Source organism: Erpetoichthys calabaricus, chromosome 7 (genome assembly GCF_900747795.2).
Source record: "Erpetoichthys calabaricus chromosome 7, fErpCal1.3, whole genome shotgun sequence".
Classification (NCBI taxonomy): Eukaryota; Metazoa; Chordata; class Cladistia; order Polypteriformes; family Polypteridae; genus Erpetoichthys; species Erpetoichthys calabaricus.
The window spans coordinates 48,011,794-48,032,763 of NC_041400.2; the positions used below are offsets into that span (position 1 = coordinate 48,011,794).

General features: G+C 40.3%; 1 protein-coding gene across 1 annotated transcript in view; it reads right to left on the reverse strand.

Moving 5' to 3' along the window:
* rhobtb3 (Rho related BTB domain containing 3) overlaps positions 1 to 20,970 on the reverse strand; it is a 110,862-nt gene that overhangs the window by 1,639 nt on the left and 88,253 nt on the right. The window contains exons 9-11 of the mRNA XM_028804772.2: positions 16,717 to 16,890; positions 8,883 to 9,049; positions 2,649 to 2,745 (exon numbers count right to left, since the gene is read on the reverse strand). Of these exons, the coding sequence (XP_028660605.1) occupies positions 2,649 to 2,745; positions 8,883 to 9,049; positions 16,717 to 16,890 (438 nt within the window). The remainder of the gene's footprint in view (positions 1 to 2,648; positions 2,746 to 8,882; positions 9,050 to 16,716; positions 16,891 to 20,970) is intronic.

Genomic DNA, 20,970 nt, shown 5'->3' on the forward strand with positions numbered 1-20,970 from the left:
AACTCGTTACGTAAAATAATAAATCTGAAACATTTTTGAAATGTAGTTTTGCCATTATTTGTCTTTTGTCTTCTGACACAAGTACCACAGCATCAGGAAAAGCAGAAGAGATCAGTAAAGTAGAACTGGTAATCTGTGGTGATGGTCTGTTTCTTGCTCTTCTGTAACCAATATCTCAGTAACAGTTGTGTGCAGTTTTGGTTTCCAGGCTACAAAAAGGACATAGCAGCGCTAGAGAAGGTCCAGAGAGGAGCGACTGGGCTGATTCCAGGGCTACAGGGGATGAGTTATGAAGAAAGATGAAAAGAGCTGAGCCTTTACAGTTTAATCAAAAGAAGATTAAGAGGTGACATGACTGAAGTGTTTAACATTATGAAGGGAATTAGTCCAGTGGATCGAGACTATTATTTTAAAATGAGTTCATCGAGAACACGGGGACACAGCTGAAAACTTGTGAAAGGTAAATTTCGCACAAACATTAGGAAGTTTTTCTTTACACAGAGAACCACAGACACTTGGAATAAGCTACCAAGTAGTGTGGTAGACAGTAAGATGTTAGGGACCCTCAAAATATGACTTGATGTTTTTTTGGAAGAAATAAGTGGATGGGACTGGCGAGCTTTGTTGGGCTGAATGGTCTGTTCTCATCTAGAGTGTTCTAATGTTCTAACAGTATTTATCCTTATTTAGAAATTAGCTGATTAAGTCCGTCCATCATCAAACCCAGTTAACCCATTTCAGGAGAGCCAGGCCACATTTTCACCAGTTTAGTCTGGAGTTGCCAGTTAACAACCAGCACTCATCTGTGAGATGTGCAGTGAAAACTGGAATCTGATAAATGTCTATATATTTAAATATTTGGCTCTGAATTCCTCTTTACTGATATGTAGGTTGGGGGTGATTAACTTTTGTGATCCAAAAAGTGATCCTAGGTCTGTCTCTGCTCGTAAAACACCTTAAAGATTGAACATCAGCGCCATATAGAAATGTATACTCATTTTATATGCAGAGTCTAAAATCTGTATTTTCTCATAATAATATGAAATATTAACTCAGGAAAGTTTTTTTTCCTTTAAACAATTTCACGAATATAGTAGCTGTGCCTCAAAGAAACAGCGTAAATAACGTGTGTATGTGTGTCTTTCTCCCCACCATTTTGTTTTAAGTCACTTCTACTTCTTTTTGACATGTTATGTATTTCTGCTTTGCCTGCCAGTCAGTAAATATGGCGCACTGTCTCTCTCTGACGTCAATATAAAGAAAGACAAAGCTCTTGATTCATTACTGCACTAGTCACATTTCATAATACATGTACATGTGTTTAATAAAATAATACCAATTATATACATCTTTTGCAATGGTTTCAAATTATGTATTGGCATATACAGTTGTGTTCAAAATAATAGCAGTCCAACATCAGTAAGCTGATCCATCACCGTTTTTGGTTGAAATTCTGTTTCTACATGGCAAATAATTTACTAGTTAGGTGTAGTAGAGTAATAGAAAACCAACAGACCCAACAGTCATGACATGCATGCTGCTGATTCTGTGTAATTGAATCATGACTTGTTCAAAATAATAGCAGTGTGGAGTTCAACTAGTGAGGTCGTTCATTCTGTGAAAATTCTGGCCCTTATTTAAGGCAGGAAGGCAGCAAAAGTTGCACAGGCTGGTTGGAGAGCATGTCTGTCTCTCTTGACAATCGTCAGTGAAATGGGTTGCTCCAGACATTGTTCAGAAGAACAGCGTACTTTTGGTTAAAAAGTTGATTGGAGGGGGAGAAACATATCAAGAAGTGCAGAAAAATGATAGAAATTTGAAGTTAAAGTGCAAAAACATTTTAAACTTACACTTTTACTGTAAAACTTCAGTCAAAACCATTTTTTAAATTAGCATTTCGTCAATATTACATTGAATTTTGATTCTGTGCTTGGACTTAAATCGTGACAATGCAACGTATAACTTCCCGTAAGTGAATTCCGTTTCTTTTTCTCTAATAAATAAACCGACTTTTTTGAATGTTTGTCCCGGTGATTTGTTATTTTCATCGCAAAAGCTATTCTAACGGGAAACTGTAAATGTTTTAATACCGAATGGCATATCCAGATCTCCTTTGGTGTTTAATGTTATCCGCGGAAGATGTACTACATTACCTTTCTTGTCGCTTGTTAAAATTTTACATGTCAGAATTGTTCGACAGCATAGTCTGATACGCATTTAACCAATTTGCCATGTAACCGACAATTTTCACATTAATTTGTTTGACTTCATCATTTCTCGGTGCTAGGATTGCCCATGTACTCATTTCTTCTATTGATAACCCTTTGTGATGAAATTCTTCAATGAGATGTGGACATAATAAGTCTTCTTTTATTGGGAACTTAAAGTGAGGAAAACATAAAAATGTATAAGAGCTGAGAGCGCAGGAACTGTGTGTGACAAAAGGATTCACACGAATGAGAGGTGAGAGGGCCGTGGGTGTGGTTGTAAATGGTTGAGAGGAGGACGGGACTTGAAAAAAATCTCTTGGCAATAGTCTCGTCTCAAGATTATCTTTTATAATAAAAAGACACGACACACAGCAACAGTATGCACTGGCTACAGAAGGTTAATCTCCATATCCACAAGGAGAATAAATGAAAGCTTACCAGTCAGATCTAAGAAGTCCGCTTTCTGGCTGAAGATGAGATAGTTGCTCGAGATGAAGTGAAGGAGCCAGCTAGACAGCTGTTCAGCATTGTGAAACTACATAATAGAAGAAATATGGTGACGTAAGTAAAATAAAACTCCTATTTAGATTCTTGAAAGGCCTTGTTAAAGGCACTTCAAAAACCTTAAAGCTAATTAAAACCACTTTTGCTACCATAACTTTAAATACATTTAAAGAAAAAACATTGTTTGACATTAACAAAGGTTTTATCACAATTCACGCTATATAACTTGTATGATTCAAAATGGGCACAATATCAAAAGATTGGAAATTCCCAGGAATCTTAATTGTGTTTATAAGAATTACTTACAAATGCTTTGAAGTCACTTTGTTTTTTGCAACCTGACTCACCAGTACAAGAAGTCCCCCATGTATGACATGTTGTTCAGTCTCTAGTTGTGCAACATGTTGAGCTTTTTCAGGCTCCCCCATATTTTTGGCCCTCTAGACCTAAAACCCCTTCATTTCTAGGCCATTTTTAGACCATATTTTGTGCAGCAAATTACACCCTTATGATAAAGAGTGAACCCATAGGTGTCTTCAGCAAAACTGATCAAAAGGATTTGAGGCGTGCCACCTTTGCCAACCCCCGGGGTTCACCCTCTAATATGATATGTGGGGTCAAAGTTACTCTTTTTCACAAAACTTTGAAAAAGAGGGAACTGTCAATACAGGCCCATGAAGTGTCACTGTTAAGCAACTTTGAGCTTGCTGATCGTGTATATGAGAATATTTTTGATATTTGATTCTTTACCGGTGGTCCCAGCTTCTAGGAGCCATTCCAGAGGGTCACATGTGACAAGTGTCAAACATAACCATGTGGTATTGTTTTAGAGTATTTCAAGGTCAGTGATTATAGAGAAAAGCCAAGCAAAATGACACCTTTTATTGGCTAACTAGAAAGATTACAATATGCAAGCTTTCGAGGCAACTCAGGCCCCTTCTTCAGGCAAGATGTAATCATTATAAATTTACGATCCTTTATGAGGGATTTAGCCTACTTCAAAATTGAAAAATGATAATTTACTATTAAAATTGAGAATATTTAGACTTTAAACATATAAACTGAAACACACATTTTAATATTTCAAATATCTGATTCAATTATTCTTGTTTATTCTCTACTTCTGTCTCATGAAGTAAATCTTTACATTTCTTATGAACACCTTGAGTTAGTTACTCATGATAAATTCAGACTTATGTTTCTGTATTAAACTGTCAAAAGTTTTGCATTTTTAAGGTCATATTACACCATAAAAAGACTGTTCAAATGAAAAAGTTTTGCAATGCAGCAACTTAAATATTGTAATGCATACAGCCATATGTCATTGGCTGAGCTTTCAAAGTAGCAACTTCCTTTTAATATATGACATGCCTTATGGAAACAGTAGCATTTCAACAGTGACATTAAGTTTATTGGATTAACAGAAAATATGTAATATCATCATAACAAAATTAGACAGGTGCATACATTTGGGCACCCCAACAGAGATATTACATCAATACTTAGTTGAGCCTCCTTTTGCAAATATAACAGCCTCTAGACGCCTCCTATAGTCTTTGATGAGTGTCTAGATTCTGGATGGAGGTATTTTTGACCATTCTTCCACACAAAATCTCTCCTGTTCAGTTAAATTTGATGGCTGACGAGCATAGACAGCCTGCTTCAAATCATCCCATAGATTTTCGATGATATTCAAGTCAGTAGACTGTGACGGCCATTCCAGAACATTGTACCTCTCCCACTGCATGAATGCCTTTGTAGATTTCAAACTGTGTTTTGGGTCATTGTCTTGATAGAATATCCAACCCCTGTGTAACTTCAACTTTGTGACTAATGCTTCAACATTATCCTGAAGAATTTGTTGATATTGGGTTGAATTCATCCAACCCTCGACTTTAACAAGGGCCCCAGTCCCTAAACTAGCCACACAGTCCCACAGCATGATGGAACCTCCACCAGATTTGACAGTGGGTAGCAGGTGTTTTTCTTAGAATGTGGTGTTCTTTTTCCGCCGTGCGAAGTGCAGAAAGGGCTTCTTTCTCTTCACCATGCCATACAGATGTTCTTTGTGCAAATTGCGCTGAATTGTAGAACGATGTACAGATACACCATCTGCAGCAAGATGTTCTCGCAGGTCTTTGGAGGTGATCTGTGGGTTGTCTGTAACCATTCTCACAATCCTGCGCATATGCCGCTCCTGTATTTTTCTTGGCCTGCCAGACCTGGTGGGTTTAACAGCAACTGTGCCGGTGGCCTTCCATTTCCTGATTACATTCCTTACAGTTGAAACTGACAGTTTAAACATCTGAGATAGCTTTTTGTAGCCTTCCCCTAAACCATGAGACTCAACAATCTTTGTTTTCATATCTTTTGAGAGTTGCTTTGAGGATCCCATGCGGTCACTCTTCAGAGGAAAGTCAAAGGGAAGCACAACTTGCAATTGACCACCTTAAATAACTTTTCTCATGATTGGACACACCTGTCTATGAAGTTCAAGGCTTAACGTGCTAATCCAACCAATTTGGTGTTGCAAGTAATCAGCACTGAGCAGTTACATGCATTCAAATCATCAAAATTACAAGGGGACCCACATTTTTGCACAGCCGGTTTTTCACATTTGATTTAATTTCATACAACTAAATACTGCTTCACTAAAAATCTTTGTCTGGAAAACACCCCAGTACTCAGATGTTCCTAGGAAATGAAAGACATACCACTGTTATCTTTTTTTTGTTGAAAGTAGAGTAAATTATTATGCAAGCTGAGAGGGGTTCCCATACTGTTTCATATGACTGTATAACAACTAGGAAGAACCTTAATACATCCATCCATTATCCAACCCACTATATCCTAACTACTGGGTCACGGGGGTCTGCTGGAGCCAATCCAGGCCAACAGGAAACAAACCCTGGGCAGGGTGCCAGCCCACCGCAGGGCATACACGCACACACACACCCCCACACACCAAGCACAATTTAGAATCGCCAATCCACCTAACCTGCATGTCTTTGGACTGTGGGAGGAAACCGGAGCACCCGGAGGAAACCCACGCAGACACGGGGAGAACATGCAAACTCCACACAGGGAGGACCCGGGAAGCGAACCCAGGCCTCCTAACTGCGAGGCAGCAGCGCTATGCCAGGATTCTTTTTTGACATAAACATTTTTTAGCATTATAAATCAAATACATGTCATTCTAAAAGATTTTCTAGAGTGATTCTTATACAAAATAACATTAGCAACTGTGTCGCATCTATATATATAATTCTCTAAGCCGCCGCCAGAGCGGCACGACACCCAAGAAAGCACGCAGAAAGGAGCCATGCCCATCAACTCTAAGACCAATGGATACGACGAAAACTCGCAGAGCCACGCCCACCAACTCGGACGCGATGCCTCGGAAAACACGCCGTCATTTCTGTTTGTCTGTGCTACAGTCCGCATGCAGCTCTAAGCCACGTTGACTTTTCGGTTACGACGCACGACCGCATGCAACATCGCAAACTGTTTTACACGCTACATACAGCAATTCGCATCCGCGACAAACATGCGTCTTCTTAGATGGTCCTGCAGGAACATGGAAAACGTTTCCCTGCCCACCAAAGCAGGACCATGTAAGAAGAGGCATGTTTGTCGCAGATGTGAATTGCTGAATGCAGCGTCTAAAACAGTTTGCGAAGGGTATCCCATGGTATCCTTAAAACAATCCTTTAAAACTGAGGTTAAAACACAATGAAGGAAGCAGTCTTTAAAAACCAATAAGCCCTGTGCCTCTGTTTCATTAGCGTCTCACCTGCTTCACCAATATAGGTCCTGCAACAGTCGAGACGCTCTCTCAGCAGCTGACCTTCTCTGTGCCTGACTCCACTATAGGCTGCAACAAAATTATGAAAGTACGGGCGCATTTGTTTCACACAAGCTGTGTGTGTGGGTGGGTGGGTGTTAGTTAGTTAATTAGTTACTCGAAGGATTTCAAGATTTAATATGCACAAGCGGTAACACTGCAAAAGCAGCCCAAACCAGAAAAGACGGCTGGCAAAAAGTGGCCGCCAAATTAAACGCGTGTGCATTGTACTTACTGAAAGCAGCGTTACGGATTTTGCAAATGTTCATTTTTTTCCCTCTGCTTAAAAAACATTTAAAAAGCGGCGTGATTATGCGGCATATACGACGCCGCGGCTTGGTATGCAGCGTTTAAAACAGTTTGTTTGTCGCGGATAATTTGCCTTTTACTATTACACGAAGGCAATTTCCTGTTAATACTTCGTTACATTGATATAGCAGTGTTCTCTGTATTCAAAGCGCTATCCACACAGGGAGGAACCGGGAAGCGAAACCACAATCTTCCACAGTCTCCTTACTGCAAAGCAGCAGCACTACTACAGTGCCACAAGGCAGTTAAAGAATACACCGGGCTCGATTTTGTTTTCACTTCTGTTTACAGAGATCGGGTCGTAGATAGCATTGTTGCAATGTTACTTTTCTTGGTGGCTTATTACATTACGGATGTTTCACATGTTCATTTTTTCCCGTGCTTAAAAGACATTAAAAAAGTGTTTCTCAACTGTGACTCCGGAACATCTCAGTACGCAAGCTATATTAAGCATCAATAACGAAGACTCGCTACACCTTAATCTACAAGTGCTGACACTTATCCCTACCGACGAAGTAACTTTCACCAGCATGGCCTTCTTCGTCACAGACGATCCCGCTTTCAGTCACGGACATTTATATGTTGCTCTCTCCAGAGGTCTATCTTTTCGTTCCCTCACAGTGGTATCCACAAACCCACCCCATTTGGACAACTGTGTCGTTCAGGAAGTGTTCACCCATCAATACATAATTATGTGGCGTATGCTACACCGCGGGTTGGCTAGTTTGGATTAAATTAAAAACAAGAATCAGAACATCAGTCTAGTATTCAAATGGTTTAAAATTTTATTTATCACTTGGAAAAAAAATTTAATTTTAAAGGCAGTTAAACTACCCACTGCGCCACTGTGCCGCCCCAATACAATTTAATAACCCGTTTATTCACAGCAACTTGATAATTGAACTGTCACATAATCCCTTAGGGTCGATTTATACTGCCTAAGAAATGTCTAAATTTATGAGGATGAGATGAATGTACAGTGCTAGCCTCAGCAGCACAATCTCAGGAGCAGTATTAGGGATAATGCGTTAAAAGTAACTTGTGTTATGTAGCTCAAATACTTTTTAAAGTAACAAGTAACCTAACTCAATACTTATTTAAATGAAGTAAAAATACCTGTGTTATTATTACTCTGGCAGCTCTGGGTGTAAGGTGAGATGCACATGTACTGGTATTTCCATCTTTTGCAGGGCTCGGTCATACAGCCAAGCAAAAAAGTGTGTACTGCATGCAAACCTGTAACCGAAACCTATAGTTTTAATCCAGTTATTCGGCGTAGATATACTGTACTGAAATAGCGTGATCGGGTGACGCAGCAGCCAGTGTTCATACTGTGAATCTTTGAGAGCTCTGGTTGAGGATGCAAAAAGGGGATGGATGTTATTTACTTCACAGCACATGGAGGACAAAACATATTTATAAAATACAAAGACAATATTTACAGGCTTCATGCTTCTGTAATTCTCACTAATCATTAGCCATTGCGCACTGCTCTTCCCATCTTTCACCTGCATAATGCATATGTGTGTACTGAGATGTCTGGCAGTAACTGGCACCACTGGACGCTAGGGATGCTTCAATCGATCAGCTGCCGATCTAAAGCGTCTGAATTTTACTTAAAAAAAAAAAATTGGCTAATCACAAAAGCTGATCGTTTAACCCCTGCTACTCTGAGTTGTACGGTAATTTAATTGCAATGCTCCTTTATATGAGGTAGTTGAACCAGCACCGTCTTTTTTTTCTTTCCTTTCTATTTTTTTTGTAGTAAACTTCCTGCTGCGTAAACAAAGAGCAGCAAGTCGAATCTTGTTTTCTGACCCCATTACTTTCTGCAGACTTTATTGTGCTGTAGTGTTTCTTTAAAGTTTAGAAAATCCAGCACGGCACCCATTTTGATATCATCTTGTAGACCCACAGTAGTTGTTATGGTTTTCAAAAGCATACGTGTGGTTTACTTCTGCACCTCTGCTAGTCACTGCCTGAAAACCAAGGTGGCTTGTGCCAGTTAACATTACCTGAGCCTTCTTGAGAAGGTTGATGATGCTAAGGCTGGTGGATGCCAGCTCCCTGCTTGGCATACTCTGCAGACATGTGGTGATGTACACTTCACAGATCTGCTGCAGTCTTGACACTTGATACATTTCTGCACAGATTAGCAGAGCCATGGCTTGCAAAACACTAGCTGAAAAGCAGATGCAAGAAAGACAAAATAAATTTGGTGTTTGTTTAAATTAAGGATACTCAATTTGTTTTTATCAAAATATTACATCTTATACATATTATACATACACCATGAACTGTCCAAGTAGTACACAGGAGTCTCTTGTCAATAATAAAGTATCTATCTATCTATCTATCTATCTATCTATCTATCTATCTATCTATCTATCTATCTATCTATTCCTGCTTTTTTCGGTTTTATTTCCACAAACACAAAATATTCTGCAGATTAAGCATTAAGAAATCCCAATTTACATTTACATTTATTTGCTTAGCAGACACATTTAATCAAAGTGATTTGCAAACATGGTCTCCCTTAATGAATACACATCAGTTTAGAGGTTTGTTTGGGAACAAGTGTTACAGGACAACATTACAAAATTGATCATCTCATATGAAGAGTTCAGAACAAGCTAGTTATAAAACCTAACAGGGAATATCAGTTAGACAGAAATTCACCAAACACGAGCCTTCAAACGCTTCTTAAACACAGTGATGGAGTCAGAATTTCAAATGGATATGTGCAGCTCGTTCCACCAGGTAATAATAAAAATTCATTATATTTTCACATAACAAGAAATTGATACCCCAGAGAGATGGCATCACTAGATGTCATTCAGCAACAGACCTGAGTGGCCGAGAAGGAGCCTAGGAACTCAGCAGTGTCTCCACGTAAATAGAGACGTAGAGCCACTGACTACTCTGATTTTGACATATTATGTGCCACCACAAGAACCCAATGTAGTGGCCGCTGTCTAGTGACCATGTGCCCGCTTCGGCTGGTTGAACACAAGACGTGCTGCTGCATTTTGAATCGTTTATGCCCTTCAGGATACATGTACCTGATAAACAAAGTGAAATCTGAGTGGGATACCATTCTAGCATTACGTTTTCTATCACTTATAACAATTTCACAGTTGTGACATTTACTAATCTGTATTTGGGCTATTGGTGATATTTGGGTATTTTTATGACCACTGGTGTTTATGCATAGATTATTTTAGACTCCATCCCTGTTACACAAACTTTAAATTTCACATCTGTTTTTGTGAAAACAGAACCTAAATCTATACAAAATGCTACAGTTACTAATGTATTATGTATGATATGCGACACCCTAAAATATTGCAGCAAGAAGAGAATGAAACTACGCTTAACATATTAATACATTGTAATTTTCTAGTTGACAAAAAAAGCATGCTTTACTACAAGACTCAGGAAGAATGTTGCACCCATGTGTAGGACAAAGTGGGCACTGCCCATTCTGCTAGGCTTTAGTGGCACACCAGGCCTATTAAGGCAGCAGATTTGATAGAAATCCAGCTTCAGCTTCCCCTAAATTACATTCCAAAGTTAGTGACTGAACTCCAGCTTGCACCAGGATCTGCTTGTACTTCACTTGATAACAAAGGTTGTAAATTGGAGTTGAACCTCCATCTTTGCAGAGGTGTCACTAACAGACTTCTTGAGCCAGAAGGAGTGAAAGGGACTCAAGCCAGAACAAAGAGCTGTAAATCAATGAATGACAACTGTGATGGACAGACCAACACACTGATTTTGTAACTGGAAGTGACTTGAATTCAATCATGAGAGGTGCCACTTTCATTTATAAACTAGTTACACTCATCCCTCTAAAGATTCTCAGATTCCCTCACTGAACTCCTTGGAGGCTCTCTTGGTGCTCTCACTCTGCAAAATGAGCTTCTAAAACCTCTCTCTGAAACCAGAAAGCTGATGAGCGGCTCTCTATTTGGGGAGCCGAAAGTTGAGATCTGTTCAGAAGCCCGTTCAAAAGGCAAACTAAAAACTACTCTGCAGTCTGTTCAGAAGCTGCCATTACTTCCAAGAAGAGAACGTTGGCATCTGAACTCTCAGGGCAGAAAGAGTAATGCTTTTCTGTTTGAAGTTACAGAAGAAGCAACAGAAAGCGAGATGAGAAATCTGCAGCACAGAACACCCCAGCAGCAAAGAGAAAGAGTGAACTCCAACACAAGAAGAATCCTCCACATGAAGGCAGAGCAGCAACAACTCCACACAAAATCGGACATCACTTTTAAAGACTTGCTGTTGTAAAACTATTTATCTGTGCCAAGATAAATTAGAACTCTAAACAGCCAGTCTCTTCTGTGTTACATGCTTGTCTGTCTGCCACCTGACTTATACAGTATGTCAACATATATGCAGTTATGTTTCGGTAATCCTTGTGTTTAGTAGTACATTGTGTTATTCTGTTGCTTAGAATGAATGTTCCTCGGTTACCTTGATTTAAGTCTAACAGCTGAAGTCCCCCTCCTACAGAGAAAGATAAGGAAAATAAAGTAGGAGCCGCAGTGGTAGCGCTGCTGCCTTGCAGTAAGGAGACCTGGGTTCGCTTCCCGGGTCCTCCCTGCGTGGAGTTTGCATGTTCTCCCCGTGTCTGTGTGGGTTTCCTCCAGGTGCTCCGGTTTCCTCCCACAATCCAAAGACATGCAGGTTAGGTGGATTGGCGATCCTAAATTGTTCCTTGTGTGTGTGTGTGTGTGTGCCCTGCGGTGGGCTGGCGCCCTGCCTGGGGTTTGTTTCCTGCCTTACGGCCTGTGCTGGCTGGGATTGGCACCAGCAGACCCTCGGGACCCTGTAGCTAGGCTGGATAATGGATGGATGGAAGTAGGAGCCTTACTGAATTATTTAATTAACTACTGGCTTTGCCAAAGGTAAAACTGACAATTAATAAACCAAGTTAAATCTCTCCTCATTTCCTATACTAGCCTGATATCAACACTAGGCAATCCAGGGAAATTCATTAATCTAAAATAAAAACATAAAATTGAACATCCACTTCATGCAGTGTGTAATCACTTTGAACGACTTTAAATGGAAATGCTTTTACACACTCGCTAAGGAAATTCTTAGGAACGCTTTACTAATATACCAGCAGCCATACCACATGCACTTCACAACAAGCCATCCACCTGAAGCTAAGCATATTCGGGCCCGGCCAGTACTTGGATGGGAAGCCATCTTGGAAAAAGCTTGTTTTGCTTCTGGAATAGGTGCTGGACAGGCCAACAGGAGGGGCTTACCCTGTGGTCTGAATGTGTATCTCAATGCCTCAGTGCAGTGATGGGTACACTGTGCTGTAAAAATGGTGCTGTCCTTAGGATGAGACATAGAACTGAGGTCCTGATTCTCTGTGGTCGTAATAGATCCCTGCGCATCCTTTGTAAACAGCAGGGTGTATCCCGATGTCCCAAGTAAATTTCCTTCCATGGCCTAGTCATTCTAGCCCCCAATCATCCCCCTATTTCTAATTGTCTCTCTCACCTAACAGCTCACGTGTGGTTAGTGCACTGGTGCAAAAATGGCTACTGTTGCATCATCTAGGTGGATGCTGCACATTAGGGGTGGCTGAAGTGGCTCTCAACACGTGCTTTGAGAAGTAAATGTAAAGAATAATTATTAATACTTGGTAGGGCCTCCTTTTGATCTCAGAACAAACTTAATTTTTTTGGCACAGACTCCTCATTATGCTGGAAATATTCCTTAGGTTTTGGTCTATATTGATATGACTGCATCATCACGCAATTTCTGCTGATTTGCTCATGCCGTGTGTCTCCTGTTCTGCTGCATCCCATAGGTGTTCTGTTGGATTTAGAACTTGTGATCTGGAAAGCCACTGAAGAATACTGAACTTATTCTCATGTTCATGAAAACAGTTTGAGACGAATTTTGCTTGGAGATATGGTGTATTACTATGCTGGACGTAGCCACACCACCATTACACCACTACCACCACCCCGGACTGTTGACATAAGGCAGGTCGGGTGCATTGATTCATGCTGTTGGCTCCAAATTCTAAACCTTCCATCTGCATGCCTCAGTAGAAATCGAGATTTATCAGACCACACTTTGTTTTCCCAGTCTTCATCCATCCAGTTTTGGTGAGCCAGTACTCACTGCAGCCTCTGCTTTCTGTTCTTAGCTGACAGGAGTGGAACCCAACATGGACTTCTGTTGTTGTAGTCCATCTGCCACAAAGCTCGACATGTTGTGCATCCTGAGATGCTTTTCTGCTCACCGCAGTTGTACAAAATGGTTATGTGAGTTACTGTAGCCTCTCTGTCAGCTCAAACTAGTCTGGCCATTCTACTCTGATCTCTGTCATCAACAAGGTGCCTCAGTCCACAAAACTGACGCTTACTGGATGTTTTTTGTTCTGCACAATTCTGGGTAAACTCTATAGTGTATGAAAATCCCATGAGATCAGCAGTTATAGAGAGCCATCCGACACGAACAATCATGCCATGGTCATCCCATTTTTCCTCATCCTGGTGTTTGATGTGAAACTGAATTGAGTTCATGCATTGAAATGCTACTACGAGACTGGATGATTAGATAACTGCACAGATAAGCAGGTGTCCCTAGTAATCTTCTCAGTTAGTGCATACATCATGGTCAAAATGGAAAATCTGTGCCACTGCAATTACCCAGGTGTTTTGCAGCCAGTCAGACTAAATGGAAGGAAAGCGGACATTTTTTTTAAATAGCCCAAGCTCATTCCAATGAGCCCTTATAGCTGGCAAAATATCACTTTCCTTTCCAGTTAGCCTTACTCATTGCAAAATGCCTGGGCAATCTGTCTCAATGCAATTAGCCCAGTTTGCAAATGACATAAACAACGCCACCATTACATGACTCGTGCAGTGAGTGGATGAGGATAACAAACGAGTCCCTCTTCCAGACACACTAAGTATTCTTCTTGTGTGCTAACAGGTTTTTCTTTGCATTGGATCAAACCATTTGTTGTATTTTAAAACTATCCAACATTTAGATCAATTTTGTTCTCAGGCTTAAATTTTGGCAATCAGGACTACATGTTGTGACAGTTACGCGTAGCTTCCTTAGCATTATGTTTACCCCGAAAAAACGAGCCAACAACTTTGAATTTTTTTCCCCAACAAGAAAATATGTTATTATGTATACAGTAATCCCTCCTCCATCGCGGGGGTTGCGTTCCAGAGCCACCCGCGAAATAAGAAAATCCGCGAAGTAGAAACCACATGTTTATATGGTTATTTTTATATTGTCATGCTTGGGTCACAGATTTGCGCAGAAACACAGGAGGTTGTAGAGAGACAGGAACGTTATTCAAACACTGCAAACAAACATTTGTCTCTTTTTCAAAAGTTTAAACTGTGCTCCATGACAAGACAGAGATGACAGTTCCGTCTCACAATTAAAAGAATGCAAACATATCTTCCTTTTCAAAGGAGTGCGCGTCAGGAGCAGATCATGTCAGAGAGATAGAGAAAAGCAAACAAATCAATAGGGCTGTTTGGCTTTTAAGTATGCGAAGCACCGCGGCACAAAGCTGTTGAAGGCGGCAGCTCACACCCCCTCCGTCAGGAGCAGAGAGAGAGAGAGAGAGAGAGAGAGAGAGAGAGAGAGAGAGAGAAAAACAAACAAGCAAACATCAATACGTGCCCTTCGAGCTTTTAAGTATGCGAAGCACCGTGCAGCATGTCGCTTCAGGAAGCAGCTGCACAGAAGGTAGCAACGTGAAGATAATCTTTCAGCATTTTTAGATGAGCGTCAGTATCGTCTAGGTGTGCGAACAGCCCCCCTGCTCAATCCCCCTAGGTCAGGATCAGAGAAAGTCAGTGCAAGAGAGAGAGAGAGAAAAGTAAGTTGGGTAGCTTCTCAGCCATCTGCCAATAGCGTCCCTTGTATGAAATCAACTGGGCAAACCAACTGAGGAAGCATGTACCAGAAATTAAAAGACCCATTGTCCGCAGAAATCCGCGAACCAGCAAAAAATCCGCGATATATATTTAAATATGCTTACATATAAAATCCGCGATGGAGTGAAGCCGCGAAAGGCGAAGCGCGATATAGCGAGGGATTACTGTAACAGAAACATCCATCCATCCATTATCCAACCTGCTATATCCTAACTACAGGGTCACGGGGGTCTGCTGGAGCCAATCCCAGGGCGCAAGGCAGGAAACAAACCCCGGGCAGGGCGCCAGCCCACCGCAGGGCGCGCGCGCGCACACACACACACCAAGCATCCACTAGGGACAATTTAGAATCGCCACTGCACCTAACCTGCATGTCTTTGGACTGATAACAGAAACATGTAAATACCAAAACATCAACATAAATACAGTAAGAAAAGTACTGTATGTGTGGAAAGATGTCCACTGCTGCGTTTATGCAGATTTAGTTCACATTCTTCAAGATGGTGGCGCCCTGTATGGCAGTGGCCACTCTGGCTCCCAACCGAGATGTGTGATTTACATTAAATGTACTGTCTACTCCTATGCAGTTAAATACGAGAGTGGTCTATAATCCGTGTACTTTGTGCATCAGAGTTATCGAACAACTTATGCCGTGGTTTACTAGCCTTAGAACACAAAACACTCTGCAAACTGGGAATTTTATACCAGCAAGATCCAGTTGTCTGTGCAGCAGCAGACCCTTCTGTCATCCCTGACCACAGCAGGAAGCGACGCAAGCGGTGAATAGCACAGGTAAGGAAGAATTTTACTGCCCTCTGTACATGTGAAAGTAATGACCCTACAAACCTAGAAATTAAACAAAAAGCACTACATTTGTGCAGCATTTCAATTCTTTAGTTGTTTTTATTTATGCAAAATCCACACTCTCTTTAGACAAATATATTTTCTACTTTAAGCAGATGATTTGCAGTGCATCCAGGACAGCTACATTGGCTGCTGGTTTCTCCAATGTGTCATTTTGAGAGGATATATGGGAAACACGAAAACACTCATGGCCAGAGGCTACCTCAGGATCATTTGGAAACTTTTAATAAAACATTCTGAGTTTTGTTTTGAGGTCATTCTTTTGATCTGATGTTACTAATTTCAGTCTTGGTGGGACCCCAGTGGCTGCAAGTTTTTATTCTAATCAATGTCACAATGAATGAGTCGTCCCGACTTTAAACTGAGGTTTTGTTTTCATGCTGCTATTCTGTGAAATTCTGAAATGCTTGTATTTTTGCTGAAACTTTAAATGGTTAAGCTGCCTTTGGCATTTTCCTTTTGTTCACCCTCTTCAGCAGAGTTTGCTTTCTTAATGGTATCCACACTGTTGAATGGTAAAATGGAGCTGTTATTCAGTGCTGGATTCCCGTTTCTGCTCATTTGCAAGAAACGTTTCAAGTGAAACTGGCAATGACATCATTGTTCTCCTTTTTCATTTAACGGTGCCAAAATTTGGATACAATTAAGGGAGCAAACTCTATAAAAAAGGGTAAAGTAAAAAAAAAGAAATTTTACGACATTTAAAGCTATTCCAAAAATATATATATTTATTAATTTCTCTGAAATATTTTAGACCGCATAGCTAGACAGTGAGATCACCTAAAAGTAGTAATGACTTACTAATTGTAAAATTGGTTAGAATTAAAACCTGAAGTCACAGGGGTCCCCCAGGACTGAACTTGAAAACACTGCTTTAAATATTAAAGTTTTATTGCCAATGCAAAGAGAAACCAAACAAAACTTAAACATTCAGAAAAAAATGAACATGGAATGCTTTGTAGAATCAAAAGGCCTATGCACATAATTTTAAAATCATTAAAATGCAAAGTGTATCAAATATTCTGTGAAGCTGCATTTAACATACCTGGACAGCAGATGTCAGTATAGAGATACTCCAAAAAGGACAGGAACGTGTCTGTGGAGACGGCGTTTATGGACACCTCGCAACTACTTGCTTCTGCATAGTGACCACTGAACATTGCAGCCATGACTTTACAACGAGCTGACAAAACAGCACGGTGAGCTGGAATTGAGACACCTGATGAAATAAAACATGCTAAGTGAATGGACAGTGCCAAGAATCTTGTTTCACAAATACAGTATAATACGGCTTTGTTTGTGATGGTTTCTAAGAATAATCAGACTGGTTTGTAATGAGTGCTTTGTTCTGCAGAGATGCTGCTCATATCTCTCTGCAGGCCACGGTTTACTTAATAAAATTGTAGAGAGAAGAAATATAACACTTTAACCACTGAATGAGTTATTAGCCATTTGGCCAGACTATTCTTTAGTAACTGCTGAATATTCTTACGAGGAAGAAAAATGCAAGGGTGGCAATGTAATGAAATTAATGTTAAAGTTGTTCAACCACAAAATCACTTATAGAAGGAGATGAAATAAGACGACCATAGTGATGGCACAAAAGAGATTAGCTACAATAAATATGTAGATAAATAAGTGGAGAAGGAAATAAAAAGAAAATATTCAGAGCTACAGCCAATAACCAAACATAGGCATTTAATATAATAAAACAATAGAAAATATTACAGAAGGAACAGAACGGTATTTCAAGATATGCATCAGGATTATTGCCAGGCCAGTACGAAGTGTTCAGATGGAGATTTGAACAGACTGACCACCTGGATCCAAATTCTATTGAGATATAAACAATAACGTACCTAAGACGTAACCGAAACCAAGGAGTAGATCTGCATTTCTAGTAAAATGTAAGTAAAAAATGCAAATTTGAAGACCTGCGTATTTAAAATGAAGAAGGATATGACTGCACTATAGCCAAGGTTGTGTTATCACAATTATTAATTTTAAATTGTAGAAAGGTTTTTGACCTTTTGTACAATCTGAAACTGAACTGGTACACTAAAAATTGTCCACAAACTGTTTTAAGAAACGAACACTCGCTGCTAAAAGAAGTAATATCATTATGAAAGTATTATGAATATACAACAGAGAAGTTAACTTATACAGTAAGCGATTATTTATAGAGGCAAAACAGAACAAATGGAGGAGCACAGGGGCATCACCCTTACATATAAATAAAAACATTCTCATACATTTAACCTGTTGTGTTTTTCAGGTGAAATTTACGCTTTAGAAAGGCTACAAGAAAAAAAACATGCAGTAGTTTGCAGAGTTTAGCAGATGACAGAAGCCCAATGCATTCAAAAACAAATTACAAAAAATGTAGACCATCAAAAGACAGCACTTCATTTCATCTGCATATCATAATGAGCCAAAAACAGTGAACAACAAACACACGCATGTAGATATGTATTTTATCTGATCTATCCAAATCATTTACGTATACAGTACACCCCAAAAATTCGCAGGGCTTATGTTCCTAGAGCACCCACGAATTGTGAAAAACCGCAAATTTTGGATGTGGTTAAAAAAATGCCTATTTTTATAGTTTAAACCCTAAATATGCCCCTAAAACACTTTCATTTAATTTCAAACTCAGCTTAATACATTACCTAAAAAAAAGAATGTAAAGTTAAACCCGTATACTGTACAGTATTGTACTGATATATCACCCGCAGTGCTAGAATGTAAAATACCGATGTTACCGCTATATGTACAGTAATTTATGCAAGCGTATTTTCATTGCCAGAAGCCTTAGAAGGTGCAGGGCGTTTCGGTGGCATCTTGGGGCTTTAAGCCTTAAACTGCCACATACTTGGGGGTTAATGCATCCCTGGACGTCGAATACTTTTTTGCTGCACTCTAAGTAAACATCACAAGTCACAAAGAAAAGGTGAAATTTTTAATTTTTTTCATGCAAAGAGCATCACAATTACTGCAACACTGATCATTTTACACACTGCTAATGAACTGTAAAAACTATTTAAAAAAGCTACTGGAACAATATATACAAGGTGTAACTGACGCCATTGATGAAATCACAGAGCCAACTGCGTTTGAACAGGCAGCATGCAAGCACACAGAGGTAAACGCTGATGCTGGCAGGCTATAGTGCAGCGGCTCAATCCCAGAGACAGTGAGGCTGCAGGATGTCACGCTTGGGTAACAGAATTGCACAGAAACACAGGAGATTGTAGAGACAGGAACTTTATTCAAACACTTCAAACAAACATGTCTCTTTCAGAAGTTAAACGAGCTCAGTATGCAGTTAGTTCTTGATTAAAGAATAGGCAAACATCATAGGAGAGCACAAAGGGAGCGAGGCCTGCAACAACAGCAGAGGATGTCTGGGGGAGGAGAGAGAAACAAAGCAATCAGCCAAAAAAAGACAAGTGCTGTTCAGGCTTTTAAGTATGCGTAGCGTTGCGTGAGAAGCATATCACATGACAGAGCAGCCGTAAGTAAGCCCAGCAAGTAAGGGAGCAATGAGAAAGTAGTCGATCAGCATTTTTTAAGGAGCGTCTGTGTCTTCTAGGGGTGCGTTCAGCCCCCCTGCTCATAAGGGGCTGGCAGGTGTCATTAGCTGGCTGCTCAACGAATGTACGGCACTGACTGATCAGCTCCTGCGTGCTCGCAAATGGCACTGGGAAACGACTATAACCGGTTGTGGCGGTTTAAGGGTTCAGAGGAACAAAACGGAAAACACAAGCACACTCAGCTGGAGATGCATCACAGTCAATCAGCAGCAAGGAGAAATGAATAACGCTGTAGCGGTCCGGTGACACAAAGATTCACACCGTCGAGAAGATGGTGATTCATTTATTTTTATGGTGCAGATTCCAGGGATGCACCCAGCCTTGGCCCGACCCGCACACACAAACAGAGACAAAAACAAAGCAAACTGGTAATCAAACAACAAATAAAGAATATAATGAAAACAAATGAAAACTATGGCGATTACACATTAAATACAACAAAGCACAACGAAAACACACAGTATATCATGAAAAAAGGCAACGGATGAAATGTAATGATGAAAATAGATAGTCCAGAGATCCGCACGTTGAATGGGAATGTAAAGATAGTCCTACCACTAGTTCCTGAAATGGTGAAGATGGGTGGACGGGTTCAGGAGTGCTCCTTTTTTCACAGGATGGCCATGAATCCACTTACAGTCCTCATGTACACAGGCAGACGGCAGACAATTCAGACCCCAACCACGAAACGATCCAGGACAAAACGAATAAGTACAGGTAACCCAACAGAAGGCAGACAGACAGGAACTTGAAACACAAATTACAAAAACTTTTTTTTGCTTTTGGTCACCGGCCCCCTTTTTAAAAGCCGTGCTGACATCCTTTGACCCCAACAGCCCCAGCACCCTCAGCAGAAGACCAATCGGAGCCACTACAGGGACTGCTGGGAGTTGCAGTTTCAAATTCTATTGGCTATTTTCACCATCCCAAGCTGCGTTTTCCTCTGCAGTTGCTTCTTGTTCTCTCTATAGTACAGTACTGTATTGCCACGAAAAAAGCCATAAAAATTGCAGAGGATATTTGCAGTTTCCGCTAACAATTATTAGATAGGTTCTAAGGAAAAATCTGCAAATGACTGAGGCTGCGAACTCTGAACCGTGACTTCACGGGGGTCTACTGTATTAAAAATTGCAGCGGACCTAGCACTGGCCCCTGTGGGACACCATTTTTAACGTCAGCCAATTCTGTTAAGATTCCTCACACCATAACCCTCTGGTTCCTGTGTCTGAGCCAATTCTGCACATATGTACAAACAATAACCTGAACTTCCACTTTCTTTAGTTTGATGCCCAACCTCTAATGTGGCACCTTATCAGATGTTTTTTGAAAATGAAGGTAAATAATATCATATGCTCCACTTTGATTATATCCTTTTGTTGCTTCCTCATAGAATTCCAAGATGTTAGTAAAACATTACCTCCCTCATCTGATCCCATGATGACTCTTAATTAAAACTCCTATTTTTGCCATGTGTAAATCAACAAAGCTAAGCAGTAAGCTACATTTTGTAGTAAACTACATTATTTATTTAACTGGCTGATGCCTTTATCCATGGAGACTTGCATTTTGTTTGTTTTTTCCAGTTGTGAGTTGTTCATGATCACACAGTGTTAGCAGCAGGATCTGATCCCACAACCTCATGGACTGAAGCCCAAAGTCTTAACCACTATGCCACACCACCTGCTATTGTTATTATTCAGTTG